The 27,008-nt window shown below is 40.1% G+C and overlaps 3 protein-coding genes across 3 annotated transcripts in view; 1 reads left to right on the top strand and 2 right to left on the bottom strand.

Annotated features, from left to right (window-relative positions):
* Positions 1-2,191: 2,191 nt before the first annotated feature.
* Positions 2,192-5,820, bottom strand: LOC133517915 (thioredoxin reductase-like selenoprotein T homolog CG3887). Its single transcript, XM_061851395.1, has 3 exons — positions 5,513-5,820; positions 4,850-4,979; positions 2,192-3,404 (listed from the first exon to the last, which is right to left on the bottom strand). The coding sequence occupies exons 1-3, from the start codon at positions 5,671-5,673 to the stop codon at positions 3,087-3,089; spliced, it is 609 nt and encodes a 202-aa protein (XP_061707379.1). The 5' UTR covers positions 5,674-5,820; the 3' UTR covers positions 2,192-3,086.
* A 389-nt stretch (positions 5,821-6,209) lies between these two features.
* Positions 6,210-12,435, top strand: LOC133517916 (PITH domain-containing protein GA19395-like). Its single transcript, XM_061851396.1, has 4 exons — positions 6,210-6,512; positions 6,905-7,026; positions 7,400-7,504; positions 11,963-12,435. Exons 1-4 carry the CDS (start codon positions 6,327-6,329, stop codon positions 12,171-12,173), a joined length of 624 nt encoding a protein of 207 aa, XP_061707380.1. The 5' UTR covers positions 6,210-6,326; the 3' UTR covers positions 12,174-12,435.
* Positions 12,436-12,444: 9 nt separating this feature from the next.
* The window catches only part of LOC133517917 (collagen alpha-1(IV) chain-like), a 53,793-nt gene continuing 39,229 nt past the window's right edge, over positions 12,445-27,008 (bottom strand). Inside the window, exons 5-15 of the mRNA XM_061851397.1 lie at positions 26,329-26,583; positions 25,237-26,020; positions 24,152-24,412; positions 23,823-24,048; positions 23,568-23,683; positions 22,884-23,284; positions 16,835-18,905; positions 16,570-16,747; positions 14,358-14,472; positions 13,912-14,132; positions 12,445-13,555 (exon numbers count right to left, since the gene is read on the bottom strand). Coding sequence (XP_061707381.1) covers positions 13,357-13,555; positions 13,912-14,132; positions 14,358-14,472; positions 16,570-16,747; positions 16,835-18,905; positions 22,884-23,284; positions 23,568-23,683; positions 23,823-24,048; positions 24,152-24,412; positions 25,237-26,020; positions 26,329-26,583 — 4,827 coding nt within the window. The 3' untranslated portion in view covers positions 12,445-13,356. The remainder of the gene's footprint in view (positions 13,556-13,911; positions 14,133-14,357; positions 14,473-16,569; positions 16,748-16,834; positions 18,906-22,883; positions 23,285-23,567; positions 23,684-23,822; positions 24,049-24,151; positions 24,413-25,236; positions 26,021-26,328; positions 26,584-27,008) is intronic.

Raw genomic sequence — 27,008 nt, forward strand, 5'->3', positions numbered from 1 at the left:
GGCGCCGCGCGCGCGCAGCAGCACGAGCTCGTGCTGCGACACTCCTGCCCCATGTGCCACGCGCCGCTGTAAGCGGTGTGCCCCAGCTGTGACACCGTGTTCCCGGGCTGCGCGGTGTCGGGGCGAGCGTTGGCGGCGCCGCGCGCGCGCAGCAGCACGAGCTCGTGCTGCGACACTCCTGCCCCATGTGCCACGCGCCGCTGTAAGCGGTGTGCCCCAGCTGTGACACCGTGTTCCCGGGCTGCGCGGTGTCGGGGCGAGCGCTGGCGGCGCCGCGCGCGCGCAGCAGCACGAGCTCGTGCTGCGACACTCCTGCCCCATGTGCCACGCGCCGCTGTAAGCGGTGTGCCCCAGCTGTGACACCGTGTTCCCGGGCTGCGCGGTGTCGGGGCGAGCGCTGGCGGCGCCGCGCGCGCGCAGCAGCACGAGCTCGTGCTGCGACACTCCTGCCCCATGTGCCACGCGCCGCTGTAAGCGGTGTGCCCCAGCTGTGACACCGTGTTCCCGGGCTGCGCGGTGTCGGGGCGAGCGCTGGCGGCGCCGCGCGCGCGCAGCAGCACGAGCTCGTGCTGCGACACTCCTGCCCCATGTGCCACGCGCCGCTGTAAGCGGTGTGCCCCAGCTGTGACACCGTGTTCCCGGGCTGCGCGGTGTCGGGGCGAGCGCGGGCGGCGCCGCGCGCGCGCAGCAGCACGAGCTCGTGCTGCGACACTCCTGCCCCATGTGCCACGCGCCGCTGTAAGCGGTGTGCCCCAGCTGTGACACCGTGTTCCCGGGCTGCGCGGTGTCGGGGCGAGCGTTGGCGGCGCCGCGCGCCGTGTGGGCGTGCGGCGCGTGCGGCGCGCGCGCGCAGCAGCACGAGCTCGTGCTGCGACACTCCTGCCCCATGTGCCACGCGCCGCTGTAAGCGGTGTGCCCCAGCTGTGACACCGTGTTCCCGGGCTGCGCGGTGTCGGGGCGAGCGTTGGCGGCGCCGCGCGCCGTGTGGGCGTGCGGCGCGTGCGGCGCGCGCGCGCAGCAGCACGAGCTCGTGCTGCGACACTCCTGCCCCATGTGCCACGCGCCGCTGTAAGCGGTGTGCCCCAGCTGTGACACCGTGTTCCCGGGCTGCGCGGTGTCGGGGCGAGCGTTGGCGGCGCCGCGCGCCGTGTGGGCGTGCGGCGCGTGCGGCGCGCGCGCGCAGCAGCACGAGCTCGTGCTGCGACACTCCTGCCCCATGTGCCGCGCGCCGCTTTAAGGCACATCCATTCAGATTGGGACATCGCTATCATTTGGCAAGAGTCGTTTGTTAGTGGAAGGCAGTGCTAGTATTATAACCCCAAAAAGTGGGATTAGTATAGGTTTTTATTCTAGACCATACACGCTGCCTGACTAATTGCTGGCGATTCACATTGGAGGCTATTAATAATAGCTTATTTTATTAAGAGAACACATTTATCCGCGAAGGAAAAATCTCCTCATTGCTACTCCCTTATCACCGCCGGTCGAACATCTGCATAAAACGATTAATTCAAATAATAAACTAGAACCTACCTACCTTTTTTTCATTTTAATGCTCAAGTAATATGTATTTATATATCTTTTTTATTTATATTTGTATATGATAATTATATTGCTTAGTTTTGTGTTTATTCTGTGCTAGACTTCTTTTATTGCATCTGGAACACCTACTGACATAACATTTTTTTTTTTTAATTCCGCTACCTAAAGGTTGTCTGGAAGAGATCGCTTTTTAGCGATAAGACCGCCTGTTGTTTACCTCTTCTTTATGTGTTGTATTATTTGTACTGTTTCTGTATTGAGGTGTGCAATAAAGTATATTTGTATTGTATTGTAATTTGGTTGAATACATACCTAGCTGTTTTTCAGTAATTACCGATTTTATTAATTACCTAGGCTGGTAAGGTATGTCTGTGTGCAGAGGTTTTATCACGCACACAATTAGCACGTAGGGTTTAGCTGTTAATTTATGCCGTCCTTATTTTCTCGACAAGAGCTGAAGCTCTTAAACACATGTGATTGTTAATCCGTCCTTAGTATAGAATTAGGCAGATAGGTGCGAAGGATTAAAGTATTCAAATATATAGGTATCGAAGCTTTATTTGTTATTGGGGTTTGATTCCCTGAAATACTCGAGTTTTTAGTCTCCTAAAAACCGCAATTTGTCGAATAAAAAGTAAATGAAATAATATTTCCTTGTTTTAAATCACTTTATTGGTGGTTTAAAAAGATGTGTTTGACATTGTGTTATTGTTGGTACAGTAAGTAGTTGAATATGATGTGACTAGAAAATTACTGTTGTCTTCGTCTTGTAAATAACTGTTCTCTAAATGCAATGTTTTTAAATAATAAAGGTGTTTAAACTGTATGTGAATATGTGAAACGTTTTTTTAAATATAATTCCATAAAAAATAACAAATTTCCATTCCAATATCCATCCCTAAATAAAACATAATCCTTCGATTTCTCATTTGGCTTCAATTTGCAAACACCAAATATGGTTTTTCACGAATCTACATCACATTATTCTAGTACTTTAACAAAATTACTATAAATAATACCACATCTTTGTACAAAAATATAACCGGAAATGCAATAAAACAAAAATATATACCTAATTTTAGGTATCAAATAAACCCAATTGGATCGTTTTGAAAATACTTTTTGAGCAGTAATTTTCTTTTGAATACCCACATAGTGAAGCAAAACGACCTATCTAAAACTCAAACATACCTAAATGGTATGCCACATTGACAATACTTTTTAAGCTCCATACTACAGTATTAAGTAGAGCTGACGGTTTAGTGATAACCTATCTGCCTATTGTTCAGGTTTGCTCCGCAATCAGTGCAGGTGCTGCTTATTACGTCTGCATAAAAGTGTTTATTTTATTATCAAAAATTGTTTTATTGGCTGAATACTATGCAATAGGTAGGTCAGTTACACTAGCCTAAACATTCCACTAAATACTTTAGTATGGGTTGAAACAAGTTACATTAATTTGATCATAGTTCTGCAAGTAATAAACATAGGAAGAAGAAAATAAAAATAATAAGATGTCCTAATTACCATTGAAACCCTAAACCCTATTGCGCAAAGTTCTTTGGCATATCCATTTTAGAGAATTGTAATGTATTATCAATTATCTGAAACAATTCTGGTGGTTGAGGAATTCTTCCAGTTTCTAGCTTAGACCATAGTGGAATGTTATCTAGAGATATTTCAAATGCTCCGGATGAGACAAGTTGGCCTTCAAGCATGTTGGCAAGGAAGAACATCATCATGCAGGCATATAGCTTGTTCTCCAGGCACCAACTCCACCAGGCAGGCTGTGGCTTATTGAGCCATGCAAATATGTTCACTCCACTCAATATGCACATGATCAGCAACATTTTTGCAAAACCCTGAAACAAATAAACATTTGCAGCTTGTTATTATAACACAATGCCACTGACATTAGTAAGTTTTACTTAAACTAAGATACTACCATTACTAATGGTAGACAGTTATCAGTTATAGATCGTGTCATTGACAACGACGCGTGCCTAGACTAGTATTGTCATTTTATTAAAGGTTAAATTTGACAAATCTGCACGTCATCGTGGATGACACGAAATATAGAATGTTGCATCCGTATTCATTTCTATTGTTGAATGTACATGATGGATACAGTTATCTGCCCATTTGTAAACCTTGCTGCAACAACATAAGGTCTATGAGTGGTCCGTTAAGAGAGTAACAGTAACCGCAAACAATACTTAGTAGTTGTAACTGTAGTTAACTACAGTGTAAACAAGTGTGTAATCCTATGGCAGGTGATTGCAACACTGGTTTCTTTAAATAATAAATGCCTTAATTTATAAACTGATTAAAGAGTCTTTTGTAAAACTAATAATTTATTTAGTAATTACATGTCTATCACTAGAGTCAATAAATAAATAGAGATAAGAAGGAAATTGTGTGTCCACAGTAAGTTATGTTCACTATACCTATATATATATATATGTAGAAGATAAGAATAATGATAAGATGCCTCTACTCTCTTCATGCAAGGTTTCAAAGAGACTTTAATGGTTATATTATAGATAGCATGTATACTCTAAATAAAAGTAACAAAATTGTTTCCTAACACTAATTAAGAATTAAATTATAAATTTATTAAAGAAACGGAAATAACAAAATTAATAAATAAGATTAAACTTAAAATAACATTGATCTAAAAAAATAAATAAAACTAATCTTAAAATAAACTACTGAAATCTATCCCCCTGCAGCATGATGCCGTAGATGCTGTATTGCAATACTAATTCTTTGTGCGAGGAAGCTGCCAGCTCTATGATCACCCGAGGCGTCTGATATACTTTTTGATAATGCCTTAAATAGAGTCTGTGCGGGCCCTTGTAGTTGTGCAGTGAGGATGATATGGGGCTAGTCCCATTATTGTTAGTATTATTTAATAAGCAGGCAGGCAGTTATGACAACTGATATGACCTGTATTCGTTAATCATAAATATAGATATCATGAACAAGCACTAGATATAATATGATTGTCTAATTTATTTTTAAACTGGTTCACGTTTTGTGTTGAAACCACGTCTTCTGGGATTTTTTCCACAGAATTTGTGACATTCTGTCCGACACTTAATTAAAACTTAAATCATAACCTATAATTTAATTACTCCCTTAACCTAATAGTTTCCTCATAGGTGGATCCATGTTCCAGCATATGAGCACTATTTTTGGGTATTTGGGTCCATTGATGTGGTCATGTTGCACATAATGTAAAACATAATTCATTCCTTAATTAACAAAGAAAAACTAAGATTAATTATGAATTGGCATTGCTTACTATCATCCTTGAGAGGTACATGTTCATGCCAGGAGGGTCATAGTTGGCACCAATAACAGAGATGTCAGGATATTTTTGGGAAATTATTCCAGCATAGTCTTCAAACACTTTCCTGTACCCGCACGAATAGCTGCGAATAAAATTAAATATTTGCGTTATACACTTAATAATAACAGGAACTAGCTGTGGAAACCCTAAGTGGCGAGTTGGCTATATGTTTCTTTAAACATCTCCAGTGACAACTCTCTACCCTCTGCCCTTAAACCAGTGTTGCCTTTGAGCCATCCTAGATGTCACTTTTGTGGGGGCCCATCTTTTGGGGGCAAGTCACCATCTGCTGGAAATAAAATTGCATAGTTTTATTTGGTAGGCGCCTGGTTTTTATAGCCCAGTATATAGTCCACCGAATAGCCCAGTTAATTTTAGATTCCATCAACTTCCAATAGCCTACACCCTGGCGGATCTTGCCTCTGAGTGCACCCCATGACACGGGCAAGGGCAGCATCCGCTCGGCGTACCTCTTACATGTCATTAAAGTGTTAAAAGGGCCTCCCCGTGTCGGCTTCGTCTCCGCGCACGCCTCCCAAATGTCCGGAACACCATTGTTCCGTGACGGGTAGACAGGATCTAAAATCAGGGGAAAAGTTATCCAAGGATCCTCACCAGTAGTAGATGTTCATGATATGCCCAACTCCTCGGCCTATTTTTGAGGCACTCACTGCTTCATTTTCATTAGCTTCCACATAATTATTAGCTAGGAATAGCAAACAACTAAATATGGCAATCACACTAATAGAAACCCGAGAGTGGTTGAGTAAGGACATGTTGAAGTAGATACCAACAGCGAGTAAAATTTAAATTCACGATTATTCAGTATTTTATGTAAAATCACGAGCACTTATTCTGCTTCATCCAATCCCAGCCAAAGCATCAAAAATTCAACATTCGTCATTCCTTGACAGTGACTCAAGTGCCACAGGGTTGCCAGGATAAAAAAATAACAGCCAAGTGCGAGTTGTGAGATTACTTCTCCGATCCGCACACCACATGCTAATAGTGTTCGTCAGCCTCACATGCGCGGTGTATAAGCACGACGCGAATAATGCATGCTGAGGGCTACCGTACTATCTTCTTAGTAGCCTACGCCATATTATACTTACTTTACTCTTTGCCTACAGCAAATATATATCTAAAATTTAGTTTCTACCTACGCACCCCTCAACATTCACGGAATGCTCAAGAAAGCGGTTCATGCCATTTGAATCAATAATTCTGATTATCCCTATTCAGAATAAATAGTGTCGATATTATATTTAAAAAACAGAACTATTAACTAGGACATCTAGAGTTTCAAATGTCAAAAGTCAAAACAAAAGTGACGTTAGGGTTTTTAATTTGAGCGACCGTGACTAACTAGTAACTATATTTACCTGCAAATTTATATTATAATAAAAACAAATAGATAATCAATATTCAAATGTCTCATAACCATTGTCACAATGAATGCCACGATCACGACCACTCAAGTTCAGAGGAATTGGGTATTCAATATAACCTTTACGAAAAAATTGATAAGGAGAATTTACAGTGTTTGAATGAGATGGTGGAAGGGTCAGGTAAAACAGTATTTAAGCCATGGGAAAGGCGACTAGATACAACTCATGTGAGTATTCAGTCTCTTAATTTTCGACTTCTATGTTATCTAAATGGAATATTACTATTAGAATTGATGAACAAACACTCATAATTAACAAACGTTTTTTTTTTACAATACACCTCAATCAATAGTATTAAAGTATTTACTACCAACGAACATTTTTATTTAAATACAAAATATCATTATGAGTCACTAGTTTAAAACTTATTGCCATATAACATGTCTAAAATCTGGGTACTATAACTTGAAAATTGTCAGCTCTCTCGAACGATACACGAAACGGTTTTGTGATGCGGTATGAGGGTGATTTAGGGTATGGTATGGGGTATGAGGAAGTTTTCACATTACTAATTGCATATTAATAACATAATAAAACTGATGTACTAATTGATTTTCAGTTTGTTGAGAGTGATGCAGATGAAGAACTCCTTTTCAACATCCCATTCACTGGCAATGTTAAACTTAAAGGCATAAAGGTAGCATCAGAAAATTCCGATGCACACCCATCTAAATTGAGACTGTAAGTACCTAATACTATTTTACCTGATAAGATTTTAGTTAAAAAATCAGATTGTTATTGTATGATGAGTTTTAAATTATAAATCAACCTCTGTAATATATATTAACTCTAATACTGGCCTCCTCAAACATAAAGGCTGCTAAGTCTACTACTCTGTAGAGACTAGTTCAATTTTAATGTTAAGTTTATTTTACATAATGATTTCAATAGTATAATTTTTTACTTTTATTAATTGGTGTCTTTGCTGTTTATCTGCTGCTAATGCCATTTTATTAAATGCAGTTTTAAAAAGGTGTTTATACTTTGTTGTATTACTGTAATTTGTGGTGGTCCTAGGTATTTCATATTTTAAAGATTATTTTTTCTGTTGCAGATTTAAAAATAAACCTAACATGACATTTGATGATGTCACCATGGAACCAGATCAGGTGTTTGAACTTCACAGAGACAGCGAAGGTGTATTAGAATATGCTCCCAAGTAAGTGATATATTTATAACATTCAAAATATATACTTAATCCTCGAGTGCTCACACTATAAGCATTTTGCTGCCCTTGGCGAAAACACTGATTACTTGGACATGGTGCATTTGTCAAGGTATTTTTTGTACTACTAAATTTAAATCTAAGTTTATGATTACACACTAATTTAGGTATCCATTGTTTTTAATTTAAAAAAAAGTTGAGTATGGGTGACAAAATACTCTCCACCCGAGCACTGCCGTTTACAGCAAGGTGCAAATACTCTAGGGTTAACAACAACTTAATTGAAGTTGCTGGTCCAAAAGTAACACATTAGGCATATCCAATACTCATTATAGAAGACATTATTAGGTTGAGGTATTTGTGTTGCATCCACATATATCCAACATTTTTTAAGACGGGGCTAATGCAAATGATTGTAAAAACTACAAGTTTTTATATTGAATTGTTAAACATTTTCATAAAGGTCAATGGAAATTAGACTATATTTGCGAGGGCAGACTCTGAGCAAAATCTTAAAAGGTTAAAGTTGGCTTGATAGAAAAAAATCACGTAATCATGTCTAATTTTGATTTATATTCAGTTGTATATTGTTACCTTGCATACGATAGCAGCATATTTTTTGCATAAAATAAATAATGATAAAGCCGAGGGATTTGACTAGCAAAATTTTAAACCAAAATATACTTTCAGGGATAGGTCTTAAGAAAAAACGTCAAAATCTGTTCGATCGCGAAATCTTCGTCGCAAATTTCGCGCAACGCGCCTGATTTTTTGGTTATTTTCTAATTTACTGGCTTCATGCCCCTCTTAAATAAGCCTTTGGATTAGAGTATTTCTTGTATATCAAAAAGTCTCATCCAAAATCCAAACGGACCCACTTTATTTTTTCCTGACCATGTTGTACAGATTTTTCGACCATAAAAATTAAGAAGCCTCTGTAACCCTCAATGTGCAAAACTGACTTCGACTTTCCTGGTATCAATGACGTAAAATTAAAAAAGATACACCGTGTTTTTATTGAATTCCGTTATCTTCGGGGTATCGGTAATTACGTTTAAGGTTTAAGGAAACTATGGCATAGTAAATATTAAAAAAAACCTTTTTTTATTTTTTTTTTATTTTTAAAAAGTAATTAAATGTTGCATATAGCATTGTTGTAACACGGGCATTACATTTAACTCAACGAAACAATTGAAAACTGTGACATATCAATGTAATTTTGAACATCAATCGTCCGAGATAGTATTTACGTTTAGTAGCAAATGTATTAACTCATACTTAACACTGATCAATATGTATACAGGCCCTAAGCCAAGTGTAAACGCTCATAGCGGCCTTATAAGATAAAAATTAAATATTGATTATCTCCGAAATGGAGTTAATTAGAATATCGATGTCTTAGAGAAAGTTACTTAATTTAAGCTTACCTTGAAATTAACGGAAATCAAAAAAACACGGTGTATATTATATACCTATACCACACCTGTCCTATATATTTGAACTTGAGTCCACCCTGTGAATGGACCTATGAAGAAATTATTTCAAGTGGGTAAGTACCACTTGTATAAAATTTGAAAAGTACTAGGCGTGTACAAAAATACGATCCCATCCGAAAGAAAGCATGAATCTTGGTATACCATATTGCTTATTGTAGGTATGTATAGGTACAAAAAATAATAATGAAAACAAGTCATCAATTGTTTTTAGTCAAATTATTAGCACCAACGTAGCAGTAGCTGATGATCACTAGGCTTCATGATATATCCACCGTAACCACTTTACAAGTTCTTGCTCAGTAAGAACTTGGTCATTAATATCTATTGTGGCCGAAATTGCGCGAAGTTGAATTTTAAAACTACCAGACAAGATCTAGCAACATACGTCTGGGACTAGTATTGTAGAGAATGTAATAGTGAATAGTCGGTATACTTATGGTTTATTCAGAGGTTTGATGGAAGAAGGTTGTTGGTTACTAAATTATGTTACTGCAATAATCTTTATCTACATAAAATATACGAACGAAAGTTGAATAAACTATATATTAAAATGAAGTACACAAAATCAGGAATTACATATGACAATATCATTCAAAATGGCATCCTCTGGCCATGACACAGGCCCTCAAACGACGAGGCCAGTCATCAATAGCGACACGCACGATTCTCATGTCTAATTCCGTCACTGTCTTAACTATGGCCCGCTTGAGGGAGTCCAGATTTGTGTGGGGTTTAGCACAGGCTTTCTCCTCAATAACCTGCCATATGGCATAATCCAGGGGGTTAAGGTCCGGGCTGGAGGACGGCCAGTCTTCGTGGGCAATAAAATCAATTTTGTTCTTTCGAAACCAGGCTTGAGTTGTTTTTGCCTTATGTGCAGGAGCTGAGTCCTGTTGAAAGACCCATGGCTGGTTTTGAAATAGGGTGTGGCTTAAGGGCTTCACTATTGGTTCGAGAACGGTTTCCTGGTAAACTTTGGCTCCAGTTTTCACACCTCTTTCACCGAAATGAACCTGTGTTAGCCCTGAGTATGACACACCAAGCCAAATCATCACATAAGAGGGATGATGGCCTCGTTGCACTCTCGGAACAGCCGCAATCGCCTCTTGACTGTTTTTTGCATACACTCTGTCATTCTGGCGGTTACAAAATTCTTCAATGGTAAATTTTTTTTCATCTGTACATAGTATTTTTCGGTGGCCATTTTGTGCGTACCGCTTCAATAGCACGCGACTTCTCTGTAGCCTCATAGTCTTTAATCGTCCATTAAGCAAATGACCTTTTTGTCTGCGGTAAGCGTGTAGTCCAAGGTCTTCATTGATACCTTTTTTAGGGAGCTTCTCTTCACAGATATCTGTATTGCCAACAGCTTTTGCTTCCGGACGGGGTTTCTTGCAATTCTCGCCTTCACTGCCTTTATTAGAGCTGGGGTCCGAACGGTGCGTGGTCTTCCAGACCTCTTGCGGTCATCGAAGCTCTGAGTACTATTGTATCTGTGCGATAAACATAAAAATAATGAATAACTGCAAATCGCGTCACAAAAGTTGAGGAAACAGCCGCTTGACTAGGTACAGTCAGCATCAAAAGTAGCGGATCAAACAACGCTTCAGAAGTATCTACCATTGTGTAAAAGCTTAACAAATAGTGATGTCTTTAATATAGAACAACTAATACTGTAAAAGATATACTTTTGAACGCGAATTTTAGATTTTTTTTAATATTTGGAAAAGTTATTCGGAATATCAGATACTATTGGCGCGTTGTTTCATCCGCTACTTTTGATGCTGACTGTACTTGTTAGCAATGGTAACTTACCATTTCTAATTATATTTGCAAGTATGATTATATGCATGCCGAGTTTCATGCTTTCTTTCGGATGAAACTATATTATTAAAATGTTTTAATGAAGCGAACCTTACTAATTGTCAATCTGTAAAATGTTGAATGCGTGGAAATAGTATCGTCGTACAGAAAAGTAAGTGTCGAAATATATCTATCGTTGCACATCTTTGTTACCATAGCAATAAGGATGTGTTCCGATATATTTAGCCACTTTTGTCGTCACTATCTATTTATTCCTGACTGTATATCCTATGTACACTATTTCATTTTGCAAATTTCTGTAAGTGAGTTTACTTAGTTACGTCATAAGTTCTGTCACAAAGGTTTTGACTGATAAAATTTAATACAAAGCTTTTAATAAAACAAGTTTGCCATTATTAGGAATGTTGTTTTATACTGATCAAAACGTAATATAATTAGTTTAAAATTGTTAATTATTATTAATTGTTAATTAGTTTATACTTGTTTTTTACTTTGGGATTGTCGTCAGACGCGAATACGCGGCTGGATTGTGAAAAATTATACTTTACAAAAGGGAGTGAAAATCAGTGTCACATTAATAAAATAGATACAGTTGTTTATTTGTATGAACCTACTTTATTAGAACGTTATTTTTTCAGCAGCATTTAGTTCTCCGACAAGTCCGTACTTCAGCTAATACCCTTCAAACTTAGGATACTTTTCAGTGACACGCTAATATCGTAATTGGTAAAATACGTACAGTTGCATTTTGGCAATACCAATACACAAGAATTATATATTTTAAGAAAGATAAAAGATCCAGCTTTTGTTTTATGTAAGATTCAACCACGTAAAAAAGATAAATAAATAAATAGGGTTCAAAATCACCTTGAACAGGTCGCGTATTTTAGCATGTTTTTCTATACCATTTTTCCGAATATTACATAGAATCATGCGAAACTGAGACAGCAAATTACGTTAAGTTATATTATAAGTAATTCAGCATTAAATAAGCTTTCAACCCATATATATGAATAATAAGGGATCTGTACCTATGGCTTTTTTATCAGTCAAAACCTTTTTGACAGAACTTATGACCTGACTAAGTAATTGCAATAGAGAATACATTCTATATACTTTATTATTGTTACAGAATCGTCACGTTTTCTTCCGTAACCCATTTGACCATGCACTTTCCGAGTAACTTCGGTGCTGACAACACGAAAATTTATTATATCGGCCTGAAGGGAGAATGGGCGCCGGGACACAAGCACGGCGTCACCATTTGTACATATGAAGCTAGGCCCAATCTCGACGATCATAAATTAAAACATTTAGATTCTGTATCCAGGCACATAGATTAGGCAATTCAGTTCATATTCGCTCAGCCTTACTAAAGTTGAACCAATTTAATTCAATTACACAGTAAAATATATGTCACATTTTAAATACAGATATATTACCAATTGATACGAGTAGTAGCACCGTTACTTGACTTTAATAGGTTCAGCTTGTATCAGCCAGATTGCAACCTAATTTATAACACCATTCACGTAATGTTACTTATGAAAGATAGGGAAATGTGGAATGTGTACTACATTATTTAAAAATAAAATATTTCTATTATTACTGTGTTTTATTGTAATATAACATTTTATTTTCAATAATTAAAAATATTATATTTACAGAATGTATATCTTAGAAAATTTCAGTTTTATTTGAAGAAAGGTAACTAAGTAGGATTGACTTCACGAAACTATTATATTTATTTCAGGTTACTATGTATGTAATAAATACTGTGTATGTAACATTTTCTAGTAAAAAATACATTGTTACGTATCTGTACCTATGCAGAGTAAATCAGCATGAAGTAAAAAAATCCTGTGCTTAGTTGATTGTGACATTAACTACTATACAATGAAAGTCCTTGTTTTTATTATTTACACGAGAAAAACAATATAGGTATAGGTCGGGTAGTATTACAATAGTTAGGTAATAGGTATAAGTACTTATATCACAATTTACCTCAAAACTATGTACTTAGTTACAAATAAAAAAAATCTAAGATAATACATGTTAATATTGATCATCTAAGGATGCTATATATTTATAAAAGTCAAAGTTTCTCCAATATATATTTACCTTGCATTTCCAGCACATTGAACATCTATTAGGAAAATAATTACTTAAACTAAATTATTGCTCTAAAGAAGGCAGTGATACTTTATTAAGTTAATTGTTACTTAAAATTAAACTAATTACTACTAGATACCTATAGGTCTCCTATAGATACCTATAGGTATAAGTTCATCGGCAGCAGTATCACACTCGTGTCACGAAGTGGTAGTATTTCATACTATCATCTTGCGAAAACATCAAAATATTCGAGAAAATAATTACTAATTCACTTTGGTATTTAATAATGTATTTCAAATCTTGCTCACCTATCGGTACCACTGTTTTTCCGAATGAAAATGATTAACGGTGTAAATAAGTGTTTCGAAAAAGACACGAGTTCTATATTATATTTCTACAAAAATCGTTCGATTATGAGCCCGGGTGTTCCTGGCGACGTCGGTTCCGCCAGCCGGCGACGCGCCTTCTGGTTCCTTGGTAGGGGTAGCCGGGCCGGCGGCCGTACGGAGGATATCTCGGGTTCTGCCTCACGACAGCGTTGGGCACGGCCCTTATGTCGCCTTGCTGTTGGCTAGACGCGGCGGGCCAGCGCCTCATACAGACAGAACATCTGCAAAGACAGAATGATCAATAAATTTTGTCAATAAATGTCAGTTCCGATACAAGTTTTTAACCCCGACTTTCTGGGACAGTTATTCATTTTTGACTGCTCGCGGAAGTTTTGATTTCTAACTTAAGTAGTAGTTTTTCAAACGCTTAAAATAAAATTTTGTAAGTACATACTTACACACAGACTGTGATGAATTCAGAATTTAGAATAATTGACTACATGCATATTTGTCTTAAACAGCTTCGGATCTGAGACATTCCTTAGACTTTACCGCCCTTTGTAACTATGTAAAGATTTACCTACACCTCATTGCCGTAGCCGGTAAAACAATAAATAAGTACCTTTTGATTACATACCTGCTAACTTTCCTGATATGGTCAGATTTAAGCGTCTCTTGGTCTGGTTTTGCGAACATCTTGTTATCTTCAATAGTAGAAAGCCAGAAGCCAATTCCCATCGCGAAGTAGTTGCACCGACCCAAACCGTTGCACTCTATGGAGGGGCGGATACGGAACTCTCGCATACAAGACCCGGGAGAGACCAAACTTTGTCCAGCTGCATCGGTTCCCGCTGTGTGCTGAGGAGTAAAAAATAATTATGTTAAATGTCTTATAATTCCTATGCATTTGGCATTCGAAGAGTTTTAGTTGTACTATACCTCGTGTGCGTAGGTACATTAAGGTAGGTATAATAAAGTTGTAGATAGTTCAATTGCCCTGTGCTACAGAGAAGGATCTGAGAACAGTGTCCTGGGTTTGTGTTTTCTCGTACTTGTGTTTATAGTATAGGTACTTATATTTACCATCAAAAAACTGTATCCCTGCCACAGTTCTTCCCAGCCGTTTGGACAGGACGGCGCTATTGTAGTTTGGCTGTGTAGTGCTATAGCCCTCGTTGGTGCTTCACACACTTGGCACCTGGAGCAATGATAAGGCTGGTTTTAGTGTCACGCGGACCGTCGGCGCGGAGCGTCCGCGCAAGTCGTTTTAGGGCCTACGCTAGCTGGCGCGGGTGCACGGAGCGGACGAGCGGGTTAACGAAAAATAGTATGAGCAACGCTAACTGAAGCGGACGCGTGCGGCGGATTTCACCTACAAATAGCACCCGCGTACGTGCGCACGCGGCGGGCGTCTGCGTCAGCTAGCGTAGGCCCTTAGTATCGCGCTGACCGTTTCGGACTACAGACGCGAACAATGCATCCAATCTGGAGAGTGTTACTAATTATTGTCCTGTATTACACAAGGAAAAAATTATGAGCAGAAGGAGACTACATATTCACCCTTTATTTTTTTATTATTTCAATAAAATACAATGGATACTGACTTAATATTAAATACAACGTCCCACAAAACTGTTTTCACAGTTTGACAGTGGGATTTAATCGAGCAGAGACCCGTCGCAGGAGAATTTGTTACATTATACGGCCAGTTTGTTTTATTTCTTTCTCTTCATTAATGTTTTCAGAGGGCGTTAACGATGTCCGCCCAAGCTTTATTCTTTGCGAGTCTGTTTTCGTACGGGGGGTCCGAGGCATCCCACAAACATTTCCTTAAATGAACTTCATCAATTACTCGCCCCGTGTCCTCATCGCGAGTCGCCATGATTGTACTATTTTGTACTGCGCGGTCGCGTGCGCTCCGCGCGAAACTAAAACGCTCACTGTTGTGCGAGGCGCGCGAGCAGCCATCCGCGCGGAGGGCTCCGCGGCGCGGACGCGTCGCGCGGAAGGCCGCGGAAGCGTCCGCGCGGATGGCCGTCTGCGCGGACGCCTCCGCGCCATTCTAAAACGCTCCTAAGCTTTAATACATATTGCTCAGCGCGGAGCGATCCGCGGCGACGGTCCGCGTGTCACTAAAACTAGCCTAAAATAGGTTTTCGGTCCTAATAATACATGATCCTTCACATGATATCCTTAAGAGGAAAAAAAATAAAAAATTAACATTAAATAAACTCTGACACATTATTCCATCACACCATCTCGAGATTCTCCACAAATATCTAACTATTCAAAAACCCGCGCTCCAATCCGTTTGGTTTCTATAATGCCACAGAGAGACATTCAGATACACACACAGTCACACACATGTTAAACTTATGTATGTCTCAGTCTATAGTCCGTTTGTTTGTTCAGATTAGAAATTTTATAGATACTCAAAAGTAGTGGTAACTTTTTTCCCCCAAAATTAAATCTGGATGACTATGTACTGAATTATAGTGTCGTTTACATATTATTGTACCGCAATATTAGATATTATTTAATTGTAAAACGGGACTTAATCACGTTTAATTAAGTTTTAAGATTTACCGACGTTTCCTGGCCAAGTCATTCTGTTTATTTAAAACATAAAACATTTTTATTATTGATATGATCACTATGATTCGCTATGTGCACGACTGTCACGCAACCTAGCGTCCGCAAGTCTAGGGGAAAACGTCAATTCACTACATCTTATAAAACTACTCCAAAGCTACTACTCAACGGATTTTCATACGACTTTCATCTATCAATAGAGTGATACTTGAGAAATGTTTAAGTATATAACTTGTTAAGGTTTTAAACTGAAATAAATGTCATATACTAAGAAAAAGTGACCAAGGCCTCCAGTGCCCCAGGCTGGAATCGAACCAGCTTCCTCTGTTATCGCGGCAGGTGCCTGAGCCACTCGGCCACCGGGGTCACGGCAGCATTTAGTTCATGAGATACAGCCTGGTGACAGACGGACGGATGGACGGACGGACGGACGGACGGACAGCGAAGTATTATATATATTACCCTATTACTGGGTCCCGTTTGACCCTTTGGGTACGGAAACCTAAAAACAACGGGGTATAGCTTCAGCCTGCTTTAACATAAAAGTTAACCCGAGCTTCAACACGCAAAATTTACATTCGTAGTGTGTACGAGTTACCTTACTACCTTAAGGGTTCCCCTAATGGGTTTTTACCATATTGGTATGTTATGTATATTGTGGAAGCTATTTATCAGTTAAATAAAATATTTCAGAGAGTGTTACCTTGATATATAAGGTCCGATGGAGTTTCCTCGAATGGGAGTCATGTCCATCGGCATGGCTTCATTAGTCGACAGCCAGTAACTGTAGTCCTCTCGTTCCGCAAAGTTGCATACACTGTTCAGGTTGCAGAACATATAGGGCATCGTAGTGAATCTACGCAAGCAGCTACCCGGTGCACCTGATAATTATTAATTGTATTATTGATTAACTATTTAAAATTAACTAATTACTGAACAATGTTTTTTTAGCAACAAAAAATACATACCAAGATCCTGTCCATTTGCTTTGCCGTTAGCAACGATATGCATCAGTGAGAAGCCATCCCACAGAGGATTAGATCCAGGCGGACACTGTGGAATCATACTACTTTGTGAATGTATTGCGAAATAATAGCCTCTTGATTTCGGGACCGGTGGTGGAGGGCCCGGTATACCAGGTATCCCTGCGCGCCCGCGGGTACCATCCTCGCCTCTGAAACCACGGATGCCTTTTTGTCCTTGAAGTCCCGGTGGTCCCGGCAAACCAGGGAATCCTTGGAAACCAATGTCTCCCTTTTCTCCTTTTATGCCATGGTAGCCACTTCTTCCTGGTGCTCCTGGTCTACCTGGTTCTCCCTTATAACCATCAACTCCTGGGAAGCCAATGTCACCTTGCGGACCTGGTATAATTTGTGAGGCTGCGACAACATCACCCCTTTCACCCTTTATGCCTTTTAGTCCTAGACTTCCTTTTTCACCCGGAATTCCCACATCTCCCTCAAATCCTTTTAAGCCAGGAGCGCCTCGCCTACCAATATAGCCATTTCTGCCATCATTGCCCCTCTCTCCTTTTCTTCCTGCAAGTCCTTCAGTACCTGGCCATCCTACATCTCCTGACATTCCCTTTGGGTTTATTATATATCCGACTTCACCTTTATCTCCTTTTTCTCCACTGAGACCCGTAGGTCCTGGTAATCCTACTTCTCCGGGTGCTCCTGAGAATCCTCGGTTGCCTGTTGCACCTTGATTACCCTTTATTCCTTTGGGACCATGAAAGACGAGGCCTGGAACACCTGGCTTGCCTCGAGGGCCGTCAAAGCCATATTCTCCTGGAGCCCCCTTTTGTCCCATCGCTCCATACCATCCATCCAGGCCATCAATACCAGGTGTACCGGGTTCACCTCTTCCAGCATTTAAACCACGCAAACCTGGCATACCTGGAGGCCCCTGGTTGCCAGTCTCACCTTTTCGACCAGGGAGACCGTGATCACCTTCCTGACCTCGATAACCCATTTCTCCACGTTGACCTTTAATACCTTTTTGCCCAGGATATCCGGGTGTACCTATTTCTCCGGGGTTTCCCTGGATACCATCCAACCCGACGTCTCCTATGTCTCCTTTGGTACCGTGCCCATAACTGATCAATCCCGGCTCACCTCTTTCTCCCGGCGATCCCGGTCGTCCTCTCTCGCCTGGTAAACCTTGTAAACCGGGTAAGCCGTCTAAACCAGCATTTCCGGGTCTTCCTGGTCGCCCACGGAAGCCCTTTTCTCCTTTACCACCAGAAAATCCAGGGAATCCAATTGAACCTTTCACTCCTTTCAGACCATTTAAACCATTTCTTCCTGGTTTCCCAGGTTGTCCAGGAAAACCTTTATCTCCTATTTCACCACGCTCTCCTGTAAGACCAATTTCTCCCGATATACCTTTACGGCCACGTTCTCCAGGTGGTCCATATAGTCCATTGTTACCCTTTTCGCCTTTAGGACCAGGGCCTCCGCTATAAACAAAACCATTATCTCCAGCGTCACCTTTTGGACCTATTAACCCATCTAAGCCTGGCTCACCAGGAAAACCCATCGCTCCTTGATCACCCATATCACCTTTCAGTCCACTGAAACTACTTTCACCAGGTTCTCCTTTCGGTCCCGTAAAGCCATAATCACCTCTGTCTCCTTTAATTCCACCCGGACCCGGTAATCCCATGCGACCCATATATCCAGAGTCACCTCTTCCTCCTTTAATACCAGTTGGACCTTGCATGCCCTGTCTGCCTGGTGTACCTACTTCTCCGGGTAGACCAACGTCGCCATAATCTCCATTTTCTCCTGGGAGTCCCCGTTTACCTTTTAAGCCCGGGAAGCCAAATGCTCCGCCTTTACCAGGTAAACCTGTTAGACCACGGAAACCTTTTTTGCCAGCCTCTCCTTTTATCCCATCTGGACCATCAATACCAGGCAGACCAGGTTCGCCTGGAAGGCCTGGGGTTCCTGCAATACCAGGCAACCCTTTTGGGCCATTACGCCCCGGTATGCCTGGTGCACCCTGGACGACGACTCCTTCCATGCCCTTACGTCCCTGTTAAAAGAAATACATATATACTTAATAGTAGTTCATGAGTTGTGGTGTGATCGTTTGGCATTACAAGGTTGCGAAAGTCAATCCATATTCCATATCCAAATTTTAATTGAATATAGTATGGTGTGTATAGTATGCGAAGTGAGCTTTCGTGTCCGTGGGCATGTACGTAAAAATCTGACTAGTAACTAAAGAAAAACCGGCCAAGTGCGTGTTGGGCCTCGCATAATGAAACGCGTTCCGGTACTTACACCGGTTCCGGAACTAAATGGGTCATGTTTCAAATAATTATTTTCTTGGAAAGTATTTAAGGCTGCACCTGACGCCAACGAACTCTCGCGTGTGGGTAGAGCTTATAACTTATACCCCTCACCGCACCACCCGCTACAAAAATCGAGCTCGCAGCGCCCTGTACGTAGCACAGGTCCGTCTAGCAACACGACACGACTTGCCTCGCCCTGACTATACGGATGATAATGGCGGGCGGGCGGGGTAATGATAGGAACCTAGGCGGGATTTAGAATAATTTTAGGGACAGTTTTAAGAATTTGCAATAAACAAGAAAACCAAATCTAATATTGTGTTATGAGAAAGATTATATGGTTTCATATAAATATTTTCGATAAATGTAAAATTGATTTCCAGAAAAACCATATCATTTACACATATCTTGTAGATTGTTATATATTAATTTCTGCTCAGAAAGTGTCATATTTAGTATTAAAAAAAATGGTTCAGAGTAACTCAGTTTTACGTTACTTTGCGGGAAGAGGAACCTTAAAAAGCTTTATTTGACTTTTGTCATAATTATTGTCAGCGTACAACCAGTCGTACAACATGACGCCATTAATTTCAAATTTCGTAATAACTGTTTTAGAAACTGTTTAGAAACCATAAAGTTATTTTTAAAGACCTGTGCAAAATTTACTGTTCTTTTTAGTTACATGAATGGAGTGGCCCCCTAAACCATAAAATTTAATTTCTAAACATATTATTATAGCTGCTCACAATATACTATATACAAATTTCATTAAAATATAGCTTATAGTTTTCCAGTGAATGGCTGTGAGATACTCACGGACAGACCGATGGACATGACGAAACTATAATTGTTATTGCCATGATGGCTACGGAAAATTAATATATTTAAAAAATTAACTCTAACATTTATAGAGGATTTTTTCCATAGCTTAATCCCTTATCTCACTAAGACATTTACAGAGTAAATATGTCGTAGTTTACTATAAGGTGTATTGAAGTTATTCTCTAAATGAGGTTAGATTAAGAGTCCGCAGCAAGCTCGGCCGAATTTCACCTTCCCGTACAAATGGAGTTTCGTTCTCATTTTAAAACTACGTGTTGGATTGTAATGAAACTTTGCACATACAATGACATAAGGTATCTATGCCTCTAATTAGTTTATATAGCTCCAGCTTATAATACAAATGAAATAGCAAAAATAAGTTTTGTATTAAAAACTTCAATTCGCTGTATTTTTTTAATTAGCTTCAGATAGAAGCTACTTAAAGTCAAGTTTAAGTAAAGTTTTAGAGCGGAATGTTATTTGGTGTTTTTTCTACATGTACTCAAATAAAATTAGCACCATGTTTACTGTTTTCTTGTCGTTTGTCTTGATCAATACCCACAATTTTAAACAATAATGTCATTAGTTTTAAGGAAAAAAAAAGACTTACAGTAGCGGAAAAAAATCTATCATATTGTGATTTTTCTGTAAAATATTTCAAATTAGATGAAACCAAGAACTGTATTTGTTGATAACCAGGGGTCGTACAAAAAGTGCGGATGACGTCAAACCACTTACAGGATGTTTTCAAATAGTATTTTTGATTTTCATAAACAATTATCACTTATCATTTATCAACCTCTTTATTAAACGATATCGCCACTTGAAATGAGTAAGTACGTTTTTGACTGACACATTGTCAATCAGATGAACAATAAATTGACTTCGTTATTGTTTAGCTATTGTATCTTCAGGATTATATTTAGCTAAAATTTATATTTACTAATGTATAAGAAAACGCTCTAAAATGTCATCTTTACTCGAATATTGTGGCAATCCCACAGACTTGTTCTAACTAATTTCAAATAATTATACCTTATGGTAACAAGTTTCGTGAAATTTATTTTATTCACTACATCACCCTACCACCTGTATTATTAATTCCATGGATTTATTTACGATTATTTTGTTACTTCATTAATACTACTTTGTTACTACATGTCACACGGAAGTTTAAATACAAACTCAAACATCACAGGTGTGCAAGATTACGTCATTTTTACGTCATCCGCACTTTTTGTCCGACCCCTGTTGATAACTAATCAAAAAAGGTTATATTGATTTATTCTCAACCAATTATACGCTAACAGGCCGGTACATATTTCGAAATTCAATTTGAATTCATTTTTCTGGAATTTAGCGTCCGTCACTAGTAGTATTTAAATCGATAAAAAACGGAATATCGTGCTAATTCATAATCATATTTGTAAGAAATATCAGTTTCGTCATGGGGCGACCTCGTGGAAATAAAAACTTAACAGTAGCTATACAAGAAGCAATTATAAATGGCTATAGAAATGGCTTCACACAATCGACGCTGGCTAAGCAATTTCAAGTTCATCAGTCTACTATATCGAAGGTTTTGAAACGGGAAAAAGCTCACGGAGGTGTCAAAAGGCCCAACAGACCTGGTCGCTCACGCTGCACATCAAGTTTGGTAGACCGCAACATTTTGCGAATAGCAAGACACAATCCACGATTCACGGCGAGCGACATTATGCGGGAAATATCGTGTGGAAATTCAGTTTCTATGTCCTTACGTACTGTAAGAAATCGCCTGATGGATGGTGGACTTCGTGCTCGTCGTCCTGCAGAGAAACCACGGATTTCCAAGAAAAATCGAGCACTAGAAAAAAATATGCGAAAGAACATCTTTCTTGGACTGCGGAAATGTGGGAAAAGGTAATCTGGAGCGATGAATCCAAGTTTTTACTGTTCGGAACAGATGGAATTACCTATGTACGACGTGCCGACAATGCTCGTTATGACCCCAAGTATCAGCTCCCTACAGTCAAACACGGCGGCGGCTCCCTTATGGTGTTGGTCCTTTACACCGATTAAACGGCATTATGACGAAGGAAATTTATGAAGGAATATTACAAGATGTGTTTCTTCCCTGGGCACGCCAAAATTTTGGCAGAGCGTTTATGTTTCAGCAAGATAATGACCCGAAACATTCGTCTAATCTTGTTAAACAATGGTTCAAAAAACGTAGCGTGAGGGTTTTGGAATGGCCCAGCCAAAGTCCGGCTTGAATTCTATAGAAAACCTATGGAAGGAGCTAGGTCGTCGTGTGAGTGCAAGAAATGCAAAAAATGTCAACGAAAGATTTGAACAATTAAAGGAAGAGTGGGAACGCATTCCAAGTTCTTTCCTCGCGAAGTTGATTGCATCACTGCCCCGAAGATGCCAAGCTGTTCTTGATGCAAAGGGTTTCAGTACCAAGTACTAATCTAATATTTTGATTTTCAGTGCAGAATCTGTAATTTTTGTTGTTTTCTTTATTAATAAACCACTTTTACCTATATTTCGAGTATAAGTTATTTTATGCACTTTTTAATAAACTCGTACAAAACGAGTTTCTTATATGGTGTCATACAAATGTAGTATATGATTTTACTCTTCATCTAAAGGACTTTGACATGATAATCGTTTAGGCAGCCTTAGTCGTTCTCATAAAAAAAATACTTAAAAATACACAAATATGATAGATTATTTTCCACTACTATATTATATAACAAAATTACTCTCACAACTCGCATAAAAACCTATCGGAATAACTCCAGTAGACGCACCTTTATTTTAGCAGTGCATGTGCATGACACAATATATTATAACTTGAGTGCCATTAGTGCTCTCAAATATGACTAATTCTAATGATAGGTGGTACTTACTTGGGATCCCATTGGTCCTCTTGGACCTGGCTCTCCAGGTAATCCCTGTTCTCCTTTCGACCCCATTTGACCAGGACGACCAGGAATTCCCATATAACCGGGTTCTCCTTGGTCACCCACGATGCCTCGATTGCCGGGAAATCCTGGCTCCCCAGGTATGATTGGAAGACCCGCGTCACCGCGGAATCCTTTTAGTCCAGGGATTCCGGGGAAACCTGCATCTCCTTTCTGTCCGGGAAGCCCGGGTTCTCCGTAAAGGCCCCAGTCACCCTTTTCTCCTGCTATTCCTTTTATGCCCTTTTCACCGCGTTGGCTAATTCCATTAAAACCTTGATCGCCTTTTTCGCCAGGGTATCCGTCCAAACCTGTAGTCCCTCTTTCTCCTTTTCGCCCAGGTTCTCCTAAACACCAACATAGATATAAATATTATCATTTGCTACCACAATATAAATGATGTGATAAAATAACTTAAATATTAATTTCGCATGATTGGTTATTTATCAATTTTATCATATTCCTGCAGGTATATCTATTTAAAAAAAAACTATATTGTTCGCATATATGAATGTTGAGTTACAACGATACAAACTAAATGAAAGCTAGTACCTATAAAATGTCATTATCTACCTGTTTACCGAGAGTATACTTTCGTAACATAAATGTATGTCAGTTAAATGTTCATACCTTGAAATCCTGGTAGTCCTGTGAAACCTTTCTCCCCTTTGACATTAAATTCATTCCCAATGGCTTCTCCTGTTTCTCCGACAGGGCCGTCGTCACCTGGCAAACCGGGTAGACCTCTGAAACAGTCAAAGTAGACGTAGTACTCGTACATTAACTTTCCACCACAACAGATGACACAAAACAATCAAAATTTACTCTGTGCCGTAGTACATTAATAGAAAAGCTAAATAATCAAGGATACATAATATGAATTACTTGACGCCTGGTTCTCCTTTTTGTCCCTGAAGAAAATGAATGTAGTATGCGTTCGCATCCATGCCACGCCGCCCAGGCAAGCCGTCACTGCCATTCAGACCGTCTCGCCCACGCAGACCAGGCCATCCCATATCGCCAGATTGGCCCTTCATGCCTTGTGGTCCCGGGAGACCAGGGAAGCCGGGCATGCCTTGATCGCCAGGAATGCCAGGTTCGCCGATAAAGCCTACAACGTTTCAACTTACACTTTGAAGTTCTGAATGTAAACAACAATCATCAGAATTATCCGTTTGGTAAATAAGAGAATAGTAAGGTTTGCAGTATCGTACCTGTGTCGCCCGGGGGACCGGCGTCGGCAATAGTAAGAGCAAAAGATTCCCTTTGTAGTATACCGGGCGCACCAGCAAAACCTTTTCGTCCTCGGGAACCAGGCGGCCCGTCAGTTCCTTTGCTGCCCTTCAGTCCGGGCAATCCGTCTGTTCCTTTTTCGCCCATTGTTCCTCGGGGCCCGGGTAAACCTTCGGGGCCTCGTAAACCATCCGGCCCACGGTTGCCTGGCTCTCCTCGGGCTCCTCTAGGACCAGGTGCCCCTACAAACAAAATGATCATGCCAATAGAGATGATGACACATGTTGAAGAAAACATTTATGAGTCAGGAACAAAAATCTGTGTTCATCACATAAATAAATGCCCTTACCGGGATTCGAACTACGACTTCGACTGTCATTTCTGACTTTTGTATTGCTTTAATTTAATGCAATGGGTCCCATAAAGACATTTGATCCTCAAAACAAACCAAAATTAATAATAACCTTTTATCACTTAACGCTACTTGCATTTTATCTACACCTTGAAAGCCTAATTTTATTAAAAATTATGAAATAAGCCATGTTTGTGATTTGGTTCCCGCAAGCAGCTCCAACTATTTTAATCAATATTGGGTCTTAAATATTATGGCAAGAAATAAATCTAGCTATAATAATATGGATTAAATTTTTAGTAACATTGGTTTTCGATTTTCGGCACGCAGATATTTATGATATCATTTATATCGGCGTATAATGTCTAAAATAAAATTTTGTTCTTCATTAATAGTTTTCGTCATAAATTATAATTTTGACACACCCACACTTTTATTGTTGACTGCAAGTACCTATTTTACTTCTCCAAACCAAAGTACTGGACTAAACACGAATCATTTTAGACCAAATCCGAGAGATATACTTATTCGTATTATTCAATATCACGCTTCAATCCGTTGAAATTCCTACAACTTTTACGAATTTTTGGTTCACGCGATTGCGGGCTGTGTTAATATTTGAGGCATTAATATTCAGATTAGACACACCAGTTTATTAAATGACTGTTGAATACATGACTAAACTTTTACGATTTCGCTATTAAATATCCTTACCTGACTGGCAAAATGGACAGTCATCACCACGTTGTCCTTTAGGTCCGTAATATCCTGGTATACCGGGATCACCAGGGTCACCCACTTCTCCGGGCCGGCCAGGCCTTCCGTCTTCTCCAGGTGGCCCGGCTCCGTAAACTCCTGTTCCAGGATAACCTGGTGGCCCTCTAAATCCAGTATCACCAATATCTCCTCGAAGGCCAGGCAATCCATCTAAACCCGGCACGCCAGCTTCACCGGGTTCACCCTTCACTGTATTGCCTGCGAAACCCTTAGGTCCGGCAGATCCTTGTCGGCCCGGGTTACCAGGTAAGCCTCGAGGTCCTTGCGCGCCAGGGAAGCCACTACTGCCGGTTTCACCTTTAGGCGATATTCCAGGGTTACCCTCGCGACCCGAGAATCCTGGAGGTCCCGGTGGTCCAGTTGGTCCCACTATACCAGGAGGCCCAGGTTCGCCGTCCAAACCAGGATATCCCATAAATCCGGTTTCACCCTTAGGACCCTGGGGACCCGGTGCACCCCTTTTTAATGGCTCGCTAAAAGATTCATCGAACACTCCTTTAGGTCCTTGGAATCCCTGTTCTCCCGGGACTCCCGGTCTTCCGTCTTCTCCTGGCTCTCCGGGTAGCCCGTCATTTCCATCTTGCCCTGCATATCCGGGAGCACCTTTGTCTCCTTTTGGACCGTCCGGGCCTGGTGCACCACGATGACCAGGTTTTCCTCTAGGCCCTTCTTCACCTTCTTCGCCTTTGTAGCCTTGCGGCCCGCGTGTACCATAAGGCCCCTGAGTATAAAAATTAACATCGTAAAGTCACACGTGTCTAACTCATCTGCAATATTACTCCGATCCTGATATATAACAATAGTATTATGAATTATGTTATGTAGTTTGTTTAGGTTATTTAAGTTTTCATTTTACAAGGAAAAACTCATAGTGCAAAACCCGGGCTTGATGCGAAAGAGCATTCTCTTAACCGGGTCAAACGTCGCCTTCGGGCAAAGCAGATAAATCGTGGGCGGTGCAAGTACAACTGTCACTTAATGCGGAGTTTCGGGAGTAATATTAATAGTAGTAAGAATAGATAGACTTACGTTTAGGCCTCTTGCTCCAGGTTCTCCCTGTCCACCTTTATCTCCTCTATCTCCACTTTCTCCTCTGTAGCCTTTAAATCCCTTGGATATGATGGTAACGTTATATCGCACTTCGTCTCTGCCCACGTATATAACGGTACCCTTTGATCCAGGCTCGCCATCGGGACCAACATCTCCTCTGTCACCTTTAGGTCCTACGGTGTCTTCGCCGGGTGCTCCCCAGCTACCTGGGTTTCCTCGAGGTCCCGGTGGACCCTAAATGTAGGTACTATATTTAGAAACTTAGTTATGTAAATGAAATCTACTGCTATTTAATTTTGAATCTGGACGAAAACGTAATATGGTTACGTCTTGAAATATACATAAGTAATCGTATTTTTTTTAACATTGAACATTTTTGCAGTATAGATATAGCTATTTAATTAGGTAGGCTTTGGTTTCATTGCACCTAAATATCATAATGATATTGTCCTTATAAGCCCTAAATTTCAAAACAACTTAATCGTTAAAATGGCCGAATGTCATCTTCTTCCTCATTTCCTCATGACTGAGGGTCGCGACCACATGAGATCGTTATTTTGTGCACCAAGGCTCTCCATTCAGCACGATTTTCCGCCTTTCTAATACCATAATGCCTTTTATTAATATCGTCCAAGTTTCAAAATGTCAAAAAGTATGTT

This window comes from Cydia pomonella, chromosome 5 (genome assembly GCF_033807575.1).
Source record: "Cydia pomonella isolate Wapato2018A chromosome 5, ilCydPomo1, whole genome shotgun sequence".
NCBI lineage: Eukaryota > Metazoa > Arthropoda > Insecta > Lepidoptera > Tortricidae > Cydia > Cydia pomonella.

Bases quoted from the DNA above. Each gene is read 5' to 3' on its own strand.
- LOC133517915 (XM_061851395.1), bottom strand. From the start codon at position 5,673: ATGTCCTTACTCAACCACTCTCGGGTTTCTATTAGTGTGATTGCCATA. The intron at 4,980-5,512 runs GTGAGGATCCTT...TTTTATTCGCAG, and splicing joins ATCATGAACATCTACTACTG to CTATTCGTGCGGGTACAGGA. The intron at 3,405-4,849 runs GTAAGCAATGCC...TATTTGTTTCAG, and splicing joins TGTACCTCTCAAGGATGATA to GGTTTTGCAAAAATGTTGCT.
- LOC133517916 (XM_061851396.1), top strand. From the start codon at position 6,327: ATGTCTCATAACCATTGTCACAATGAATGCCACGATCACGACCACTCA. The intron at 6,513-6,904 runs GTGAGTATTCAG...ATTGATTTTCAG, and splicing joins GGCGACTAGATACAACTCAT to TTTGTTGAGAGTGATGCAGA. The intron at 7,505-11,962 runs GTAAGTGATATA...TTATTGTTACAG, and splicing joins GTATTAGAATATGCTCCCAA to AATCGTCACGTTTTCTTCCG.